This window comes from Thamnophis elegans, chromosome 3 (assembly GCF_009769535.1).
Source record: "Thamnophis elegans isolate rThaEle1 chromosome 3, rThaEle1.pri, whole genome shotgun sequence".
Classification (NCBI taxonomy): Eukaryota; Metazoa; Chordata; class Lepidosauria; order Squamata; family Colubridae; genus Thamnophis; species Thamnophis elegans.
In genome coordinates, this window is record NC_045543.1 from 38,706,662 (window position 1) to 38,728,037 (window position 21,376).

A 21,376-nucleotide genomic window follows, 5' to 3' on the forward strand; every position below is an offset into this window, starting at 1 on the left:
AATAAACCAAAGAAATTGAGTTTGGTAATCCAAACTCAATTTTTTAAGAGTGTTTTGATATTTAAATTCTCAGCTTATCCATGAGTATATATAGCATATAAAATTATAAAAGAATAAAAAAGAAACAAAAACTGACAAGATATACAGTTACATACATACATACATACATACATACATACATACATACATACATACATACATACATCCACAGATGATTATATTAATCAGTTTGGCAAATCTCTAATTTCTTACAAAATTAATACTCTGCTAAGTATATTACTTCTGCAGTAGACTCTTCGAAATATAAAACTACTGTATCTGCTATTCAACAGTGTTTGGGCTAAAATCCTAAAACAATTGGATTTTAATTAGATTTACTTCCAAGTAAAACTTACCTATCTTGAAACGACCCATGTAGTAAATCTGGGTGCTAAGACCAAGAGAGGCCACAACATGGATGATGGAGAAGAGGACCCAAAACCACACATTTTTCCCAAAAACCTTGGAAGGAATAAATAAATAGTTATCCCAATATCAGGCACAAGTACTGTATACTGGCTTTCAAATAAAAAAATTAAAGAATGTATAGTGAACTTTTTCCAACTTAAACTAAGTTTGGTGATCAGAAAGGATTGGTAAGACATGCCAATAAATCAATAATTATCTTAATTAGTAAAATCTAATAGTAATTTAATATTGCAGCTGTAGAATAAGGATGGGAATAGATCATTGTCTAATCATACTCAAATTGCATTTCCAAAAATCTAAATACTAACTAAATATAGATGCAACTTTTGATTATTTTATTAAGGCAATGAGTTGTATTTGAGCTGTAATAGTGAGTTTATTATCATGGTTTATTATTTTTAATTTTTTAAACTGTTTTTACTTGCTGATTTAATAATTTCATTAAATTAGGGACCAAATCTGGATTCTGAGAAAAGCACTCTATAATAATTTCTGTCATTGTTATTTAATAATACATAGTTCTATCTTTCATTTTATATATTTATCCAATTTAGGAACTGTCCATCTTATTATTTAAGTGACTCTAAGCAGTTTGTAGATAAAAAGTCATAAAGTCATGTAAAAGATACAGTGAAAAATGAATTAAAACAAATAACAAACAGGTAAGAACAAGGTTAAAAAGTAAGTTAAATGATAGAGGGAGCACTCTCCCACCACCACCACCTCTAAGGTTGTATATCACCTTTTGATTCCCATGTCAGTTTGGCAAAGCCAGATCTTCGTGATCTTTTGGAAGGCTGGGAGAGTGGGGCCAACCTTGCCTTTGGGGGCAAGTTAGAGCAAGGGCAATGGAAGATAAGACTCTTCTTAGACCTTGCCAATGAGAATTATTTAACTGATGTATCCATAACATATCTCTATGCCTGACCAGGTGGGAAGGTCGATATAATTTGGACAAGACCAGGTAACCTGGTCCATGCCATGAAAGACTTTAAAAATGATAACAAACACCTTAAATTGGATCCAGAAGTAAACTGGCACCAATGAAATTCATACAGCAGAGGTATTACATGTGCAATCCTTGGGGTGCCTAGAACTATTCGTGCAGCCACATTCTGCACCAGCTGCAGCTTCTGGATATTCTTTAAGGATAACCCAAATGTTCAAATGGATGGGTTTATCTATAAAGATAAAGGTGAAGGTCTTCTTTATCTAGTCATGCCTGACTCTAGATGGCAGCGCTCACCTCTGTTTCTTAGCCAAGGGAGTCAGGCTTGTCCAAAAACACTTGGTCCACGTGGCCAACATGACTATATACCCACAGGCATGAATAATGCTGTTACCTTCCCACCAATGTGGTATCTATTTATCTACTCACACTTGCATGCTTTTGAACTGCCAAGTGGGCAGGAGCTGGAGCAAGTGTCAGGCACTCATGCTGTGCAGTGCTTGAGTCTCGAACCTAGGCTTTCAGCTTTCCAGCTGACAAGCTCAGTGTCTTTGCTGAGCCATTACACCCCCATTTGCTGAGCCATCACACACCCCTTGAGCTCTGTAGCTGCTGGGTTTTTTTGCTATTTGGTATCAATGGAATTTAAGTTTAAGTTCATAAGAGTCCATAGAAGTGGTTTTTTTTCAGAAGTTCTGACTTACTTGCCCATGACTCTATGCACAATAGTGCTATTGCATAAGACACAATCTTACCACTCCAAGTACAGCAAGGCAAATAACCACTGCAAAGGATGCATAGGCTGAGTAAGCACTGGCATTGATGTCGGGGTGGCGAGTCTGATATAGTTTTAGCATACACAATCCTGCAATCATATACATGAAAGATGTGTCTGCCAAAAAAAGAGAAAACAAAATAGTTCTTTTCGTGGTTACTTCTGTTAACATTAAAGAGATAACTATCGCTCTAGACCAACTATTAACTAATAATATTAATCATTAAAAGAACTGTTGTTGTAGAGGAATGAGATTACTAGAATGAGGCCAGATAATAAAATAAAACCCATTCTCCAGATTGCAATATTAATCTCAGAGCAAGACTTCTCAGCCCTTTTGATTGTAGGATAAAGACCATGGGAACTAATGACCAAAGGTATGGGGAACTATTTTTTCAAACCAACAGCCAACAGAGGAACCTCAAGACCTCTTAGTTGCAGTAGAAAACTGGATACTATATAAAAACACATTTTGTTCTTATAGATTTATAATTGTTTTTTAGAATTTGTAACAGCACAATTTTATGCATCTTACTCAATTAGTCTGTTAAAACCAAGAGGGCAGACAGCAATTTTAAAATACAGATAATCCTTGTTTAACAACCAGAACCACTAAAAGTTACTTATGACCTGTTTCTGATGACTGCATGCATGTACACACTCAACAGATACACATGTCACTGCATTTGGGTGCTTAGCAACCAGCTCATCTTTATTGCCAGTTGCAGTATTTATGACTTACAACAATTGTTTGCTGTTTTTTGGCCTTTTTGCTCAGTTTCTGGCAAAAAGCACCCATATGAATCCACTGATTTGCTTAATAACCACAGTGTTCACTTACTGGCACGTTTACTTAATGACTGAGATTCTTGCTTAAAGACTACCATAAAAATCAGGTCTGGTTACATGGGTGCCTTGACTTATGAGCATCATGATTTATGACGGAATTCCATCATAATGGTTGTAAGTAGAGGATTACCTGTACTTCCCTTCCTCCAGAAGAAAATTACATACAGAAGCTGTGTTTGCACAATATATAAATCTAAAATGGAGAGGGTTTGTTTATGTTGCAGTCTGTTCTGTGAATGAAGGCATTTATTCAACATTGTTATGTCAACTGAACCTCTCATGTAATATTAGTTTTCAGAAAAGAACAAAAAAGCTGTTTTTTCAGGCTCAGAGCATGCAAACGTAACACAGTGATGAAATGTTAGAAACTGGCTCCTCCTGTTTGCTTAACTGCCTGGAGGCTGTTAGGATCTGGATGGGGGCGAACAAACTTGTGCTCAATCCCGATAAGACTGAGTGGCTTTGGATGTTGCCCCCGAAGGACTGCTTGGACAGTCCATCCTTAACCCTGGGGGGTGAAAATTTACGCCCCTCAGAGAGGGCTCGCAATTTGGGAGTTCTCCTGGATTTGCAGCTGAAACTGGAACATCATCTGTCAGCTGTGACCAGGGGGGCCTTTGCCCAAGTTCGTCTGGTGCACCACTTGCGGCCCTATTTGAACCGGGAGGCACTTCTAACGGTCACTCACGCCCTTGTCGAGGCTGGATTATTGCAACGCGCTCTACATGGGGCTACCCTTGAAAAGCGTTCGGAGACTGCAGTTATTTTAGAATGCGCCGCGCGAGCGATATTGGGTGTGCCGAGGTACACCCACGTTACACCTGTCCTCCGTGAGCTGCACTGGCTACCAATTGGTCTCCGGACTCAATTCAAGGTGTTGGTTATCACCTTTAAAGCCCTACATGGCTTAGGGCTAGGGTACCTTCGAGACCGCCTGCTGCCACATACCTCCCAGTCGCCAGTAAGATACCACAGATTGGGCCTCCTTCAGATGCCGTCAGCCAAAATAGTGTCAGCTGGCGGGCCCTCGGAGGAGAGCCTTCTCTGTGGCTGCTCCGACTCTCTGAAACCAGGTACCCCCGGAGATCCGGACCATACCCACTCTCATGGCCTTCAGGAAAGCTGTAAAAACTTGGCTGTTCCGGTAGGCCTGGGGCTGTTGACCTCACTGTTGAGGTCCAGCCCCAATTAGAATGAATGTATGAGGGTGTTGCTGTTTTTAACCTGTTTCCTTTTATCGTTCTGTGTTTTTTCTTATATTTTTTGTAAGCCGCCTGGAGTCCTTCGGGATTGGGTGGCATATAAATATATTAAATAAATAAACAAACAAACAAACAAACTGTTTTGCTTTAGTTTTTCTAAAATCTTGAGCAGCCATTAAACCCAACCTGTTCAAAAGGCCAGAAGGCTTTGACTGATCTTGACTGGAATCACACACACCCTCAACTTACCAAACTGGAAATTAGTATAGTTTGGACAGACGTGGTAGCAAGCGCTGAGGACACCTTCCATCATTAAAGCGACACCCATGGCATAGAAGAGGCCAAAATGCTTAGGGATCCCATATTCCTTGAAGGTAAGAGAAGACAGAGGAAGAACCAAGCACTATATTATAACTTATCATTCTGTTTTTTCATTCAGAACAGGTAAAACAGTTAATAAATGAATAGATAAAACAGTTAAAACCCAAATAACAGCAGCTACAATTATTAACAAATAGCTAACTGAAGTAGGTGGACCACACTTTACCATACATTTTATGTGGTCTTTTATTTCCATGTGAAAAATATGAAATTGCCTTCTTAAAATAAATTTACTGTTTGATTGTAGATATTTTTATCCAAATATGCATTTTTGTACGGATTTTTATTTTATTTTGCCCTTTGTAAAGGAAAATTACGAACCTAAACAAGTCTTTTATCCTTTAAATCCTCTTTCAGATTTGCTACAGTTTCAGGTTCGTCCTTTATATTTTCTAAGAAAATGTGGCCACTGTACTTCTTGCAGTCTTGCTTACCACCTGCCCTCCCATGCTCCCCCTTCCTCCCACCTCTCTGTAGTCACCCCCCTCCTCGCCCATATTCAGCCTCTCTTTCTTCTCTGAGGTTTCTTTGCAACTCTCAGTCTTGGCCTACCCAAAATTCTCACTAGTTGCTCTCATGCTCAGCCTTTTTCCCACACTAACTTTCTAGGAGGCTGAACAGTTTGAAGGCGAGTGAAGTGCAGAGAAAGCCACTCAGAGATCTCCTCTCACTGAGAAAAAAGAACTTAGGGAAAACAATTTTGAGCAAGATGCTCTGAGAGGAAAATTAAACACCCTCCCCAACACAAATGCCAGGTCTTTTAAGTTCAACTGCTTGGTTATTAAACCAAAGGCTTTGTAAAATAATCATGAGACTGCAGTCTGCCCAAAGGCATAGAGGCTTTCCTCTATGAAGGAAAGTTAACAGAAAGGGTTCTTTCCTTTAGCAAAATGCCGAGGTGGCACAGTGGTTAAATGCAGCACTGCAGGCTACTTCAGCTGACTGCAGTTCTGCAGTTCGGCTGTTCAAATCTCACCGGCTCAGGGTTGACTCAGCCTTCCATCCTTCCGAGGTGGGTAAAATGAGGACCTGGATTGTTGTTGGGGGCAATATGCTGACTCTGTAAACCGCTTAGAGAGGGCTGAAAGCCCTATGAAGCGGTATATAAGTCTAACTGCTAACTGCTAACTGCTTGGCTTCACTGGCATTGTAAGAACCAGAAAAACAGAGGCACTTTATATTAATGACCACGAGGTCACTTTTACCCAGCAAGAAAGTAGGGAGTATACCATTGCACAGATGTCTTTATTTTCCAAGGAACGCCGATGAAGAAGGTCTCTGCACAACACAATCAACAGGAAAAGGACACCCAGCAGCATGTGGCCAATGTTGCTCAGGATGTTGTTGAAAGCACTGCAGAAAAAGCAAAAAAGCCATATAATACATTTGTCTCTGGAACTGAGTGTATAAAATAATTGTAAGGGAATGCAACTATGTAAAATAGTATTTTTTTTCTGTTTATTTCCAAGGATCATTCTAATCCCATGTGCAAAGCTTTTGCAAGTGCTGTCTTTTGCAAAGCTGTGAAGCCGGCAGAGATAACACTGGCTTTGTTTGGCTAACATTGTGAAGAAAAGTAAGGAAAATGAAATAATCTGTCACTTCAGACCCCAGACCTACAAACCCAAGTGCAGCCATCTTAAATGTTTTTCATAATCAAGAAATGGGGAAACTAATATAGTTGTCCTCTATTCTGATTTCCAGTATTTCCTGAAAAATATTACTATCAGGGGTACCTTGGGGGAATGGAATCCAGGACTATGCCTGCCCCCCGATTGCTACCAGATCTGGAAATTTTGCCCCCACCCAGTAACTGCGTGTGTAACTTGCCTCTACTCATGTGTGTCGAATTCCTTCAATTCAAGTTAAAAATAGTAAAGTCATAGTTTCCCTGTACTTGGCTTTTGGTTTTCTCATCATTTCTTTTACGGGTTTTTATTCTGTTTTTGTTAAATGATATTATTAATATCAAGCAATATTGCTGTAATAATGGATTCAGGACTGAGCAGAGAGCTGGACTAGAGATGCATTCCAATCCTTATATTCTACAAGTCTATAAACATTAAACTTCATGCAAAAAATTATATTCATTGCAAACCACTTACCCCACAGAAAATGTCCATCCCCATTTCCCAATTACATAAAAAGAAACTCAAATTAGAACCCAAGCCACAAATTGGGAATGATCCTTATGCACACCTTAAGACTCCCAGCGGATGAGCACAAAGGAAGTTATAATAGCAGATGTCCTGATTTCCAGTCACATTCACTACCTAAAAAGTGGGGGGGAAACAACAACCCAGCATAAAGTTTTACTTGTATTCATTGAACATCTCAGCTAAGACGATGAACAGCCAAAAGAGGAAAAACAAGCAATATTTGGTATATCTGAGCTTCATTCCAAGCAGCAGAGCCACTACTTTTAGATCTTCACAGATATTCCAGTTGTATTTGGTGTACTGGATGTACTTCAACAACAGTTCCATGATTTGGTATATTTATTTCATGAGTGCAGCATAGCCAACAGGTACTGAAGGTACTGCCATTATGTAAAACCAGACAATTTCTGTAGAAGGGTATGTGATAGATTAAATTACAGATTATTTTCACAATTAGCAGCCGAAAATCTGAAAGATACACCCAAAAGTGTTCAGGAAGCAAAATATTTATTGACCAGTGTTATTTCTGTTCCATCTTAGGTTTTTTGAAAATTTTTTGAAACCCACCACTGGTCCTTGGATATGATTATTCTACACTATCATGGTCATATTTATAAAACTCAATGCCTCTGTGAAAGGTAAGGATGACTATTGCGTTTGTGGTGCAATCAGAACATTGCGTATGTTGAAGTTGTTTTAATGCAAACCAAAGATGCCTTTTAAAAAACAAGTTTACATCATATTCTTATGCATGCCAGTGTTGTTTGTGAGGTAATTTAAGGTGGTTCTGACAAGTGTTGTCGGCATCTTCATATCCGGTCACATGGGTGGCAAGCCACTCCCATCCAGTCACATGGGCGGCAAGCCACTCCCACAAAGGAGGCCACACCCACAGAGTAGGTTCGAACAATTTTTGAAACCCACCACTGGGGCCACCCTTCAATCTCTTCCTCCTCACAAGGGACTCATGGCTACTCAGCCATTTCTCTCCTCCCCTCAACTCAAAATCAGATTCCACCACAGCCTCTTCTAGAATCATAGGGCTGGAAGTGACCTTACAATCTTCTAGTCTAACTCCCTGCTATACTTCCAACCCCCGTAACAATAAGTAAGAAGCAGAAACTCTCCATAATAGTGCCCTCTTCTAGGATTTTCTTGAGTGTTAGAAACCAAGCAGAAATTGGTTACCAAGAAATTTGATGATGGTTGTTTAACTTGGTTGAGTGTCTTTTGTGTTAAACCTAGATTAATAAAGGAGAAAGGAGCATTGCAGATTTGACAATACAATGTTGTAACTTTCAACTCATTTTGTTTTGATACTTCATTTCTGTAAGAGGTCAAATAAAACACAGATTTTACTAATCACTAAAATAAACAGACTAAAATAAAATGTTCTTGAGGTAATAGACATTCATATGCAGGCCTGGATGAAATGTGCCTGCTGTTTGTTATCTCCTTTTAGTGCACTTTGTCTTAAGAGTGAGATGAGTGCTCTCAGCAGTACATGGCACCACTATAAAAGCTAAAAAGTAAATAACTGGAAATGAACCTGTTGTGGCCCAGCAGGTGCCGTTGGAGCTGCCACAAGACTCTGACAGCGAGGGGCTCTCTGAGTCGGCTCTGGAGGATGTGGAGGACTCTGGACAGGGTTCCAACTCTGAGCAGGGCGCAGAGAGGCTGGTTGGCCACCAAGAGGCACGTGAGCCTTGGACCAGTGGGGAGAAGACAAGGGAGAGTGAGCCGGAGGCCAGCAGTGAGTTATTCCTGGATGCATGCCATCGAAGAGCTACTAGGCGTCAGGAACAATTACGCAATTACAGGAGGTGATTGTACTCAGCTGGTGGTCATTAGGCTCCTCTCCAGACTATAAAAAGCTACTTGTGCACACGGCCCTCCTTGCAGAAGTCAACGCAGGATTGAATGTTGGAGGATTGAATGTTGTTTATTTATCCCCTTCCCTTGTTTATTGTAAGCCGCCCGGAGTCCTTCGGGAGTGGGCGGCATACAAGACCAATAAAACTAAACTAAACTAAACTAACTAGGACAGTACTGGGAGCTTGGCAGGCTGGATTGCTGCCAAGCCTTATCTGTGTTTATTGCTGCCTGAGTTTGTCTGAGTTGCTGCCAAGGTCCTTATCTGTTTGTTTTAATTGGCTTTCAGCCACCGAGGTTTTGGTGTCCTGCTATTAAAATACATTCCATTTAAGCTTGTCTCGGCATTCATTACTGACGGAGGAGCGGGTCAGAACATGAACCTAAAAACAGTCTGCAAAGCAATAGGGCTGAGGAGTAAAAAGTAGGAAAAGATATTAGCCGGGAGGCTTAATTTGTGCTGAGAAGGCACAGGAACTCACCGTCTGGTATGTGATCACCAATTGGATCACAGGTAAGGCATAGAAAACAGCAATTGTGATGATATTCCTACAGAATACAAAGCATCGTATTTAAATTAATGTGTGTGATTCCATTGAACTTTAATAAATGGTCTCATTAGAGTAAATAAAGCAAAAATTAATTACTTAAACCAAACATAGAGTTAACATGACTATATAAATGCCAAGGTGAATTTAAGATGAGCCCCCACAGCAATAGGAAAAGGGTGGGAAAAAAGATAGATACATAAAAACACAAATCATGTTTTTTTTTTTAAAATACCTTCATTTCTAAAGCTGTTAATCTAAAGTTAAAATTCCAGTTGAAGCCAAACTGTCCCAAATAAACACTTATGTTAAATATATGCTGGTATGTATATATAAGTATCAAAAGCAAGGACAATAATAATGATTACTCTACTCCTACTGTTAATTACAATGATTCTCAAGAAACTAAGCAGGGTCAGACCTCATTAGCATTTGAATAGGAAACAAAAAGGGCTTTTCTACATTTGGAGACTAGACTGGAAAATTTGACTTTATTTGGATCTACTTCTAAAAACTATTTGGACTATTCAAAATGCATTTATCTGCTTGGATCAATTCAGCAGAGTAGCACACACACAGAGCCACAGAAACAACCTTGGAAAAACTGTGCAGTTATCATCAGTTAGCAAAACATGTTTTTAAGCCTAGGAAATAAAGAAAACATTAGAAACCCAGAGTGTCTCTGCGTTAATTCTCTGGGGTAGAAGTAGAGGAAAGGTAAGGAAGAAAGTAACAAAGAGAAAATCTTGTCAGGCACTGAAGACTTTGTTATATCAGTGTTTCTTAACCTTTTTGCTCTCAGGAGTTCTTCCCACTTATAAAAATGACATAGGACCCCAAAAGAGATTTTCTTTGCATGGATTATATTTCTTGATATTTACCATATTAAAAATTACAATTGAAGCATTTTACATTGTATAACAATAACAATATTAAAGACATAAAATACTAAAATATTTTTCATGTAGAAATCCTACTTTTTAACAATACAAAATAATGATGAGAAGTGTGCCTTTTTCCATTTTTGCTTTAATATCTTTAATATCTGGCAAATGATTTGATTTCATGGATCTCTGAGATGTCTTATGGGACGCTCAAGGGTCCTTGGGCTACAATTTAAGAAATATTGGCCTAAAACAATAAAATAGCTTTCCAATCACTTCTGACCAGGCCTAAAAGGCTAATATTCATATTGAGGTGTTGCATTAACTGCCCCTAGGTTTCTGGTTACTGTGCAGACTGTTGTGGTCCTTGCCTCTAAAGCTCAGGTCCCTGTTACCTCAGTATAAAGTCTGCCCATTCTGGGCACTCACCCCAGAAACAATTAAACAATGAAAGCTACATCTCTTCTAGTGCATCAGTGCAAAATTCTGAAATTTTGCCCTGGGAATCCCATATTTAACCAGTATGAGACTGATGTTATACTCTTATTTCGCAAAGAAAATCTCCTGAAAGGATTCAGTTTAAATTATGAGAAGGTGAGAGAAAGATGAGTTCAGTTTAAAAAAATGAGTTCCATTAACTTGTTAGTAACTTACCAGAAATAAATTTTATACTTTTTGCTTACAATTCTCCGATCTTTTCTGGATAGATCTGACAGATAAAGGAACATCTAAAAAGAAAGAGGACAAAGATATTCATGGTCGTTTAAAAAGATTAAAAGGATTAAAATACAATCTAACTTTTCAGCTCAGGAATGTCATTTCAACCTGTCAAGGCAAGCACATAAATCCAAATTTATTCCCTTAAAGAAAGTTAACTGAGCACTATCTCCTGAATTTTAACATATTGTTTTGCCAGTGTGACCTGAACCATATTCAAAAACTGTGCACAATGTTAATAAAAATTTTATTTCACTCCAGCTCTTAACAGTAAACATTTTGACAGAAAGGATGGAATCACGCAGTTTGTGATTAAACAGAGAGTGATTCACAATCACAACCATCATGTTGGGCTAAAATCTGCTTGACAAAGATGACGCTGGAAGGATGGGAAGAAGCAGGAGGGAGGGAGAGGGGGAAGGAGAGAGAGGGAAGGGTAGGGAGGTGATATTGGAGATTCTGGAACTTCCTGTGCTATTTAATGATCACAGTAAAGTTAGATTTGGTTTGTAACTTCTCTTACAGAGGTCCCTAAAAAAAAAACTGTGGAGAGTGCAACCAGCCAGTAGTGGTATGAGGAGTTTTGTATTATTTTTAATTTCATTTATACTCAAAAATCAAGAATCCACCTAAACCTTTTACTACCCTACTGTTTACCAAAAATACAACTGCCTGAACTAATAGCTTATGTCCTAAAGCTATAGTTATGATGTATTTAGATTATAACCCTGTAAAATTAGATTTTGTGAGCAATTAATGATAAAATGTGAAAGTATAGGGTCAATTTGGTGTACTGGTTAAGGTGCTGACCTAAAAACCAATGGATTGTGAGTTCTAATCCTGCCTTAGGGAGGAAAGCTGGATGGATGACTTAGATAGAATGATGAAGGAGTATTAGGTATAATAGCTGGCTTGAGTTATAGACTAATAAAGGTGGTATTAAAAATATAATAAAAATGATAAATACAATGAAATAAAATAAATAATACTATTTGATGCTAATTATAAATAACAAATGAGAACCTGATTAATTAAACCTTCTTTGGAGGCCAGACAGTTATAGCTAAGAAGTTTTCTATCAACAAATCTTTGCAGAAACACTCTGACAAAAAATTATACCCTTTAGTTTCTTTATGTTTTTATTAAAAGTGTGTTAATTTCTTGGCAAATTTCCTTGGTAGAGAATAGCTTGTTCTACAAAAGTCAGGATCACATTGTTTCCTCATTTATATCTGAGCTAAATATTTACAATCCATTATGTTTCAGAATATTTTATTCTTTGAACATAGAAAAGAAGCTGACAATAATGTGTAAATATGTTCGCAATGCAAACAAAGTTTTAGATCTTAGATTGTTGCACTTCAACTATAACTGCAATGATGTACAGAAAGGATATAGAAAAAAAAATCCTATAAAAATGCAAAAAACATTTGCAAGAGATACCTTAGTGCGTATTACATTCTTGTTGCTTTCAATTTCGGGCATAGTGTCAAAATCACTCTCCTCTTCCACTGAGCTGTCTGTATCACTGCCACAAGGAGGCCTACGACCTAGAGTTGATAATTCTTGACCTCCACTGGAGCTTGATTCATCTGAAAATGAAAATTGTGGTACAAAAGTTGGTTGCTTTGTTTATTTTTATGTGAGTCATGAACACATAAGGCTTGAACAATGAATATTGGATATTTTATACTGCCAAACAACAACAAATGCAAGCAGGCAAGGATCATCATGTCTCTTCAATGTTTTAGTGCCCCTGTGAGATCATATCTTCATAATTTTCACTTCCATCTTCATTTCTGCTTCTTATATGGCTATGGATTCTGCCATGTCTCCATTTCCTGCTCCATCCCTTTGCCCAGAAATAATAATTTGTATGAGAACTTTAGTTTTCCTCTAAGTAGCAGTACTTTTAACAATTAGTTTACTAGCTCAATTTATATTTCAGTTAATAATATTTTAATTCCAGTAAGGCAAATGCCAAGGGCCAATTGTAGCACATAATATCATGTGTTGCTTTGTCACCCCACACAGAAAGCAGGCAGGTATGATTTTTCCCTTTATGGGTTGGAACATCCATGATGTTGAAGTATTCCTTCTATATAAGAAAAGAGAAAGGCATTTTTCTGTTTTTGAGAAGATATTGCCAACCAGAAGCAGTGATGACAACCCAAACTAGGCAAGAATTGTTAAGGAAAGGGGAAAAACAGCTCTTGTCAGAAAAAAGAAAGAAAATGAAAGAAATTTGAGTTATATTTAAGAATAGAACTTGTTAAGGTTAAGTGCTTAGATGGAATTTCTCTTTGATAGGTTTCCATCTTTTACATCTTGTCTTGCCCTCTTGTGCTTTAGAGAATAGGTTGTGACAGCCTATTCTCTGCGACAGCACCTCAAATATTAGAAGACTGCTATCATGTCATCATTGGTCCTTTTTGTTAGACAAGACAAACTCAGTTCCTGCAAATGTTCATCATATGTTGCTCTTCTCTGCACTCTTTCTAGAGTCTCAAAATCTTTTTTGTATCATGGTGACCAGACCTGAATGTAGTATTCCAAGTATGGTCTTAATAGTGCAGTATATGCTGGTACAAATAGAAAACAGAATAACAGAGTTGGAAAGGATCTTAGAAGTCTTCTAGTCCAACTCCCTGCTTAGGCAGGAAACCCTACACCACTTCAGACAAATGGTTATCCAATATCTTCTTTAAAACTTCCAGTGTTGGAGCATTCACAACTTCTGGAGGCAGGTTGTTCTACTGATTAATTGTTCTGTCAGGAAATTTCTCCTAAGTTCTAGGTTGTATCTCTCCTTGATTAGTTTCCACCCATTCCTTCTTATCCTGCCCTCAGGTGCTTTGGACAGTGGTGGGTTCCTACCAGTTCAAACCGGTTCAGCCGAACCGGTAGTAGTTTGGTGGCCTGGGTCCCTGGAACTGGTAACGACCCAGGCCTGCCATGTCCCCAAACCAGTTCTCCATCTTGTTTTTTGTTTCTGTGCATGCGCAGAGCAATTTTAGTTCTATGCAGTGTGTTCCTGAGCAAACCAGCAGTAGTCTCTGCCGGAACCCACCCCTGGCTTTGGAGAATAGCTTGACTCCTCTTCTTTACTGCAATGTGCTCTACATGGGGCAGCCCTTGAAGAGTATTCAGAGACTTCAACTTGTCCAGAATGCAGCCGCTTGAGCGATTGTGGGTGCACCTCGTACACCCACGTTACACCTATCCTCCGCGAGCTGCACTGGCTACCGATCAGTCTCTGGATACGCTTCAAAGTGCTAGTCGTAACTTATAAAGCCCTTCATGGTGTTGGACCTGGGTACTTGAGAGACCGCCTGCTGCCAATTACCTCCCAAAGACCCATTAGATCACACAGGGTCGGCCTCCTCCGAGTTCCGTCTACCAGCCAATGCCATCTGGCTACTACCCGGGGGAGGGTCTTCTCTGTGGCAGCTCCGGCCCTTTGGAACGAACTCCCCGCAGAGATTCGGACCCTCACCTCTCTCCAGGCCTTCCAAAAAGCCGTCAAAACCTGGCTGTGCCGGCAGGCCTGGGGTTGATGAGTTCCCCTTCCCTCTCGACCTGTGTGGCTGTGTGATTCTTGGCTATTTTAATTACTTGTATTGTGTTCTATGTTCCCTTTCCCCCTTTGAGTTGTTCGCCGCCCTGAGTCCCTCCTGGAAAAGGGCAGCATATAAATAAAACAAATCTCAATCTCAATCTCTCAATCTCTCAATCTCTCAATCTTTGTGGCAGCCCCTGAGATATTGCAACACTACTATCATGTCGCCCCAGTCCTTCTTTTCATTAAACTAGATATATCCAGTTCCTGCAGCCTCCAGTCTCCTAATCATCTTTGTTGCTCTTCTCTGCACTCTTTGTAGAGTCTCCACATCTTTTTTACATCGTGGCGACCAAAACTGAATTACCTACAAACTAGGTATCATCAGAGCTACTGCTGCTGAAAATCTTGACTCTGTCATACACAGCATGTACCATGCCTCTTCCCATTTTATTTTGAGACTAACAATTATCTTTCCAGTTGTGGAAAGATGACTCCCTCCACATTAGACAAAGAGTATTAAAAATATGTGTATGTGAGAAAAAGAACACAAAAGTTTGGACAGAAATGAACTAAAACAAAAATACAGCAGAAAAGATGAGAAACAAAACTGGAAATGACAAATTTGCCCTCAATTTCAAGCAACAGCTCACAAACATAAATGCACTATTTTTACTAGCTAAATACAGGATATAGACATAGCAATCTGTGAGCTGAAGAAGTACTGTACCTATAGCTCCATAGCTGCTTCCTTCAGGGGTGCTGGCAGTGATAGGATGAGAAGAAGTCATAGTCCCAGGACCTACAAGGTAAACCAATAAGGAATGGCTTTTTACTTTCAGTTGTCCAAAGGGTCCAACAGAGAGAATAACCAACTATTTTGAATTGAAAAGAGATGTCTCCTTCTATTTGGCTTTAGACATATACCCTCTATTACTATCAGTTGATGACAACCGAATTTTCTGAAAATAGCAAATACAAAAAAGGAATCCTTCCTAAGGAAGGTGTGTGTGTGTGGGGGGGGCAAGTCCAGAGCAGAATCCTTGAGCTATCTCAAGAATTCAGGCTGAGGAACCTTCTTAATTGCCACATTTCCATTATTTTGACCAACTCAGGCAACAGAAGACAATATTCCTACTTTGGGGGAATCAGAATGCAGAAGTCACCTAATGAATTCACATTATAAAGAACTTATGAATTAAATGTTTATAGTTTTCTGTATTGTAAGAAATAAATTTATTTCTTAAAAGTTACTTGATAAATTATTACCTGTTGTCTACCTGTTGTTTACTTCTATTTAATAGCACAATTATAATATATGTATGAAGTTTTCAGAGTATATCGTGTTGGCTGAACATCCTCTTGAGGTTTTCCGCTATTCCTGCAATGTATGGAATGACAATATTGCTTTGTTTATTATTCTCCTTCATATGTTGCAGGAATATCAGAAAAGCTCAAGGGGATCTTCAATCAATAGAACATAGGTGCAAACTTCAAACCCAAGAATACACTAAGGCAGAAGCTTGTCCACCCCAAGGATAAAACACCCAGATACAAACTGAGCAATGTGATATAGATTGAGATAGATCACATGAGACACTAATGATGGTAGAGGGATGAAAATACAATATCCCCTTTTCTTGCTCATATAATTTCATAGTTTTATAATCTATATCAAGGAGAATTATACATCTCAGTACAAAAAGAAAAAATGAAGAAAAGGTCAGGGCCATTGAGATTACAAAAATCCCTTGATAGTAGAGGCTGCTTGTTCTTTGGTGAAAAAGAGTCAACAAACACCTTCCTCACCTTTCGGATAAGCAGTTGGATTGGGCAAGGAAATAGAAAAGGCTGTCTTCAATAATTCATATAAGTTGCCTCATCATACCAGAAGTGACAGAAGATGAAAATCAGCAGAAACTAAGCCTAAATAGAATGAAATGGAAGAGACTGTAGTGATATTGTAGCTCCCCTGGCTGCACTATATTTTTGCACCATGTAGAGTTTTGAGCATACCTGAATGTTAAAATTCCTCTGATTTGTTGTCTGGAGAAAAAGTTGGCAAATTTTAATGATATCCAGGGTAGTATCTATACACTGTATCTGATGAATAAACTTCAGATGAGATTTCTGACTGGCATACAACTAAAGAAAATTAAATAGTTATGTTGCTACAACACAACATGCAATCTTGGAGCTCCAGGATTGCTGTTGATATCTCTGTTGCTGGATGGTCGTTTTGGACCTAAACCGTCCCATAGAGACGGTGATAGAGAAGAACATGTCCTGCTGATCTCAGGGACATCGCAAAGTCTCTGATTGATCCAGGAGAAAGCTCTTTTTGCCGGCTACAAGAGAAGCAGCCATTTTAAGCTGTATCCCTGAATGGAAGCTGAGCAGGAGAGAGAGTATGTCAAAATTGGTGAGATAAATTTTACTATTAGAGAAGAGAACACCCAAAAGACCTAGAGTAAAGTTAAAATTGAAGATAGAAGAGAGTAAGCGGCGGATTAGCCTGAATTATAACTATTGTGTTCTCCTTTTTTCTTTAATTTCATTTCTTTTTTATGGAGGAATTTTTACAAATGCCTCTTACTTTTAAATTGGACTGGTCTTTTTTTTCCTTCTTCCTCTATTTTTCTCCGTTATTTGTATTTGTGGACTAAGAATCTCTTCCTACTGAAGGCTCAGCTGGATCGGAATTGCTAAGCATTTTAAACATTTTTTCCTTTTCTCAAACTCGGAGCTTAAAGAGAGAACTAAAAACAGAGGAAAAAGAAGTAGCACTGCCATCTAGACGCTGGAGGCTTGGTTACACCTGCTATTTCAAGGCCATTGGCTTTGCTTACCGAAGAGAAAATCACATCTTCTTTATACAGGTGCTCTTTTGAAGTAAAGAGAAAGCCCTGACTTGAAAGATTACACTGAATTTATTTGAAACCTAGCAAAAAGTCTTGGATGTCCTAGTGGCAGTGTTTACAACCTGGAAAAATGGTGCAATATGAAGAAGAAGAGGAATCATGCTAGAAATTCAAAAAGTCCTAATAAGCAGAGAAAGAATTGAAAAGAATTTGGGGATTATAGACAAAGAACAGAAAGAATGAGTTGAGGATATCGATGAAACAATGATGAAACTTGAAGATAGAGTTCAAAAAATTGCAGAAAAATATGAACAAAGTGACAAGAAAATTGTTGATACTGACAGCAAACCGAGAGTGGAGAAAATGATATGTATGGAATACTGAAAGGAGAAGTAGACGAACTCTATCTCATGCTTCAAAACATAGATGAAGAAAGGGGAGAAAGCTTGGCAGAAACGACGAGAGTATCTTTGGCAGAAGCACTAGTGATAACCAAAGGCAAGCTGATGAAAGGAACAGATGGAGGGTTTCGAGTCTTTACAAAATATGCAATGAACAACAAGTTGCCAAGAGAAGTTCACATAAGGCTTATCAAGAAAACACCTAGAATACAGATTTTAAAATGGCAAGAGATATTGGACTGCACTACTACTGGAAGATACAGGATGATGAAATGAAATGTCACAATAAAATTAAGTTAAACTTAGTTAAACTTTGAGTATTATGTATAAAACAAAGTAATAATAGTTATAGTCAAATAAATGATTAATAATGATAATAATGCATTTATATATACTAGATTGATATATGGAATTTTATATACGCTGTAAATGAGGACAATGGAGATGATGTGGAACTGCCTTTTTTTATAAAAGATAAACAATTCTATATAGGATAGAATACAAAGATGTAACACCATTGGATGAGTCCAGGATGATGTAATGAAATGTCATAATATAAATTTACTTTAAATTTAGTATGCTTCACATAAAAAGGATGTAATAATAGCTATATTCAATGAATGTTTAATAATCATAATAATTATATGCATATATATTAGATTGATGATATGAGCAATGGAATGTATGAAAATGAGTAAGTTGACATATGAAATTAGAGAACAAGAAGATAAACAATTTTATAGGACATGGGATCTATTTAATTAGTGGTTAGATTAAAAAAAATACGGAATTGAAAATTTATTAGAGAATGTTACCAATACCAAAATAATAGAATGATTTAAAATATGATATATTAAAAAAACTTATTGGACATGTTGAAGATGATGTAATGAATTATTATAATATAAATGAACCCATATTTAGAATACCTCGTTTAAAATGAAGAAACAATAGTGATAGTCAAACAAATGAAGTACTATAATAATAATGTATACAAATATACTTGATTGAACGGAATGGGAGATGTTTTTATGTTACATGTTTTGTTTGTTTATGTTTGTTTTAAAAAATAAAAACATATATATATATATATATATATATATATATATAAACATATTTTTCTTTCTTTTCTATTTTTCTATTTTCTTTTGCACCTTCATTTTTTTCTTTTTTGTTTTGTTAGTTGCAGTTTTTAACAAAATTATATGTTCAACATAAGATGTTTATTTTTGATAAATCAGATGGAGTGTCTGGAAGGAGGATGGGAATAGCTTGGAACAGAATGGGTCTTCACTTAATGACTGGCTGGGATTTGATTAACAACTGATCAGGGATGGCCAGGATTGCCATCACTAAGTGATGTAGTAAGTGACTTTGCACTTTACAACCACATGACTTAATGATGAGAGAGAGAGAGAGAGAGGGAGAGAGAGACAAAAGATGGAAAAAGAATCAATTTGATGAGTATTCCAGATTTTATTGCAGAAACTATATGAAAGTTAGTAAATAACTGAATTTAAAGATAAACATTCATATTGATAGTCACCTATCCATAGGTGGGGTTCAGCTGACATTACTGCCAATTTGCTCGTGTGCACGGCTTATGCACACACACACACACACTGGATGTGTACGCATGTGTAGTTCAAAGGAAATTGTCCAAAAAAAGATGATGACGGTGATGGCAGTGACCAGGGAACTGGTTTGGGGGCGTGGCCAGCCTGGGTTGCTGCCGGTTCTATGACCCAGGCCAGCATACCACTATATGCCGAACTGGTAGGAACCCATCTCTGCACCTATCCCTTATTTGCACTTTCTCTAGGACATTGGCTCCTTCAAGGCATTAATCCACAGCAATGATTGTATAGAGCCTAACAGCATCCCCAACCAAAAATATGTTGATGTTGATGTTTGGGTCCACTTGGAACTTAATAACTCCTGATATGATAACTGAATAACTGTATAATAGCAACACAATATATTAGCATAATTACCATCATCAAGTATTGATGTTTTCCTACGAAATCTGAAATCAAGCACAAATATAACCATATAGATGTCATTAATGGCTCTAAATAGTAAAAGGCAACCATTTATCATAACATTATAACATTTATATAATAGTTATTTTAAAAATTGGCAGGATCATTTTGAATAACCATTTTCATTGTACTGTCACTAAGAAACCAACAGCTATTTTGGCACAAAGGTTCAAGAATATAACCTGCACAATTTGGATTTATAAAAGGATTTAAAACATCTGATATCTTTTGTTTGACAGATTTATTATCCTTACAAAAAGGTGATTGCAAAAAGCCTTTCCTAACACATAAACTGATTTTTTTGGTTACATGTTTTTTTGTTACACATTAATTTTAATTTGTTTGGGTGATTATGAATCGGATTATTTCTTGTTATGAAAAGCAAAAAGATACACGTCAAGGATGCCATTTATGTTCACCTATATTTAGTTTGGTTTTGGAACCGCTGATATGTTCAATAAAACAATGTGATGACATTCTAATGGAACAATATATGATATCATATATCATAAAGATGAATGCAATATATTATATGCAGATAATATTTTGAGTCTTTTAAATGATTGTCATATTTTGTATCATTTTTGTAGAGATTTTTCAACAATATAGTAAATATTCACAGTATATAACAAATAATGACAAAATGACAAAAAATGATTTCAAAAATCAGCAAATTGTTTCACCCTAGTGAAAGATGAGCTAGAGAGATGGATGAAATTAACCCTGAGTTTGGGGGAATAAGTAAATGTAGTGAAAATAAATATAACTTCTAGATTCACATTTGAGAGTTATGTTTACTTTGGTTCCATTGAAATAGTTTTTAAAACTTAATTAAACCATCAAGAAATAATAAATATTCAAGATGCTTTCAAAACTACATCCTTACAAGAAAATTGTGATTTTATTTTTCCTAATTTTAAGACATACCAAGACTGCATCAGAATGAAATTATTGGGTATATCTTAAATATATTCCATTATGGTCTCATGTTAAGATGTGTTATTAAATACCTTTAAAGTTCCTGTATGTTCTTAAAGCTAATTACAGTAGAAATTTTATTAAGGTATGTTTCCAATATTTAATATAATTTGACATGTGGTCCTTTCTAGGTAAGAAATTAAAAATCTGGTTTTCATTATCATAAAAAGTAGACTCATTGGAATAATGTTTATTTAGAAATGCAGGAAAAGACTTTGGATTTTTTATTTTTTTAAAAATGTTTTTTAAACTAATTAAAGTCTTTTTAATTAATTAATGTAAGGATATTTTCAAACATTTAAAAAAGAACCCCAAAATAAACTGCCAAATATCAATATCTTAAATTGAGTCATTTGTTATGTTCCTTATTTGGTACTGATGTGGAATTTTTATCTGTTCTAGTCAAAGTTTGACCAACAAAGTGTTTACCTAGACTAAACCAATAATTCAGTATTACAGGGAAATTAAACACTAATATTCAAATAAATGTCCATAGTATATAAGTAGTATGGAGTACAGAATTGCTGTATGTATATAAGAAAATGAAAGCTTCAAGAAATGTAAAAATAAATATTTTATGATTTAAAAATCAAATCGAATCTTTGGGACATATTGAACTCTTCTTGATCATTTTTTCTATACTGGAGATGCAATAAATATGAAGGGACATCCCTGAATGTGCTTTTATGTCTAACAGTAGTTTCTTTTTGGCTAGAGATTAATAATGTGGT

At 37.0% G+C, this 21,376-nt stretch overlaps 1 protein-coding gene across 2 annotated transcripts in view; it reads right to left on the bottom strand.

The window, feature by feature from the left end:
• The window catches only part of SIDT1 (SID1 transmembrane family member 1), a 65,251-nt gene that overhangs the window by 16,588 nt on the left and 27,287 nt on the right, over positions 1–21,376 (bottom strand). Inside the window, exons 10-19 of one of the 2 annotated variants that reach the window (XM_032213164.1) lie at positions 19,620–19,651; positions 15,094–15,165; positions 12,248–12,396; positions 10,742–10,815; positions 9,138–9,204; positions 6,824–6,897; positions 5,854–5,977; positions 4,493–4,610; positions 2,173–2,309; positions 396–501 (exon numbers count right to left, since the gene is read on the bottom strand). In XM_032213164.1, the coding sequence (XP_032069055.1) occupies positions 396–501; positions 2,173–2,309; positions 4,493–4,610; positions 5,854–5,977; positions 6,824–6,897; positions 9,138–9,204; positions 10,742–10,815; positions 12,248–12,396; positions 15,094–15,165; positions 19,620–19,651 (953 nt within the window). Of the gene's footprint in view, positions 1–395; positions 502–2,172; positions 2,310–4,492; positions 4,611–5,853; positions 5,978–6,823; positions 6,898–9,137; positions 9,205–10,741; positions 10,816–12,247; positions 12,397–15,093; positions 15,166–16,172; positions 16,499–19,619; positions 19,652–21,376 lie in introns of those variants that run through there. The other variant, XM_032213165.1, reaches the window with a different exon arrangement.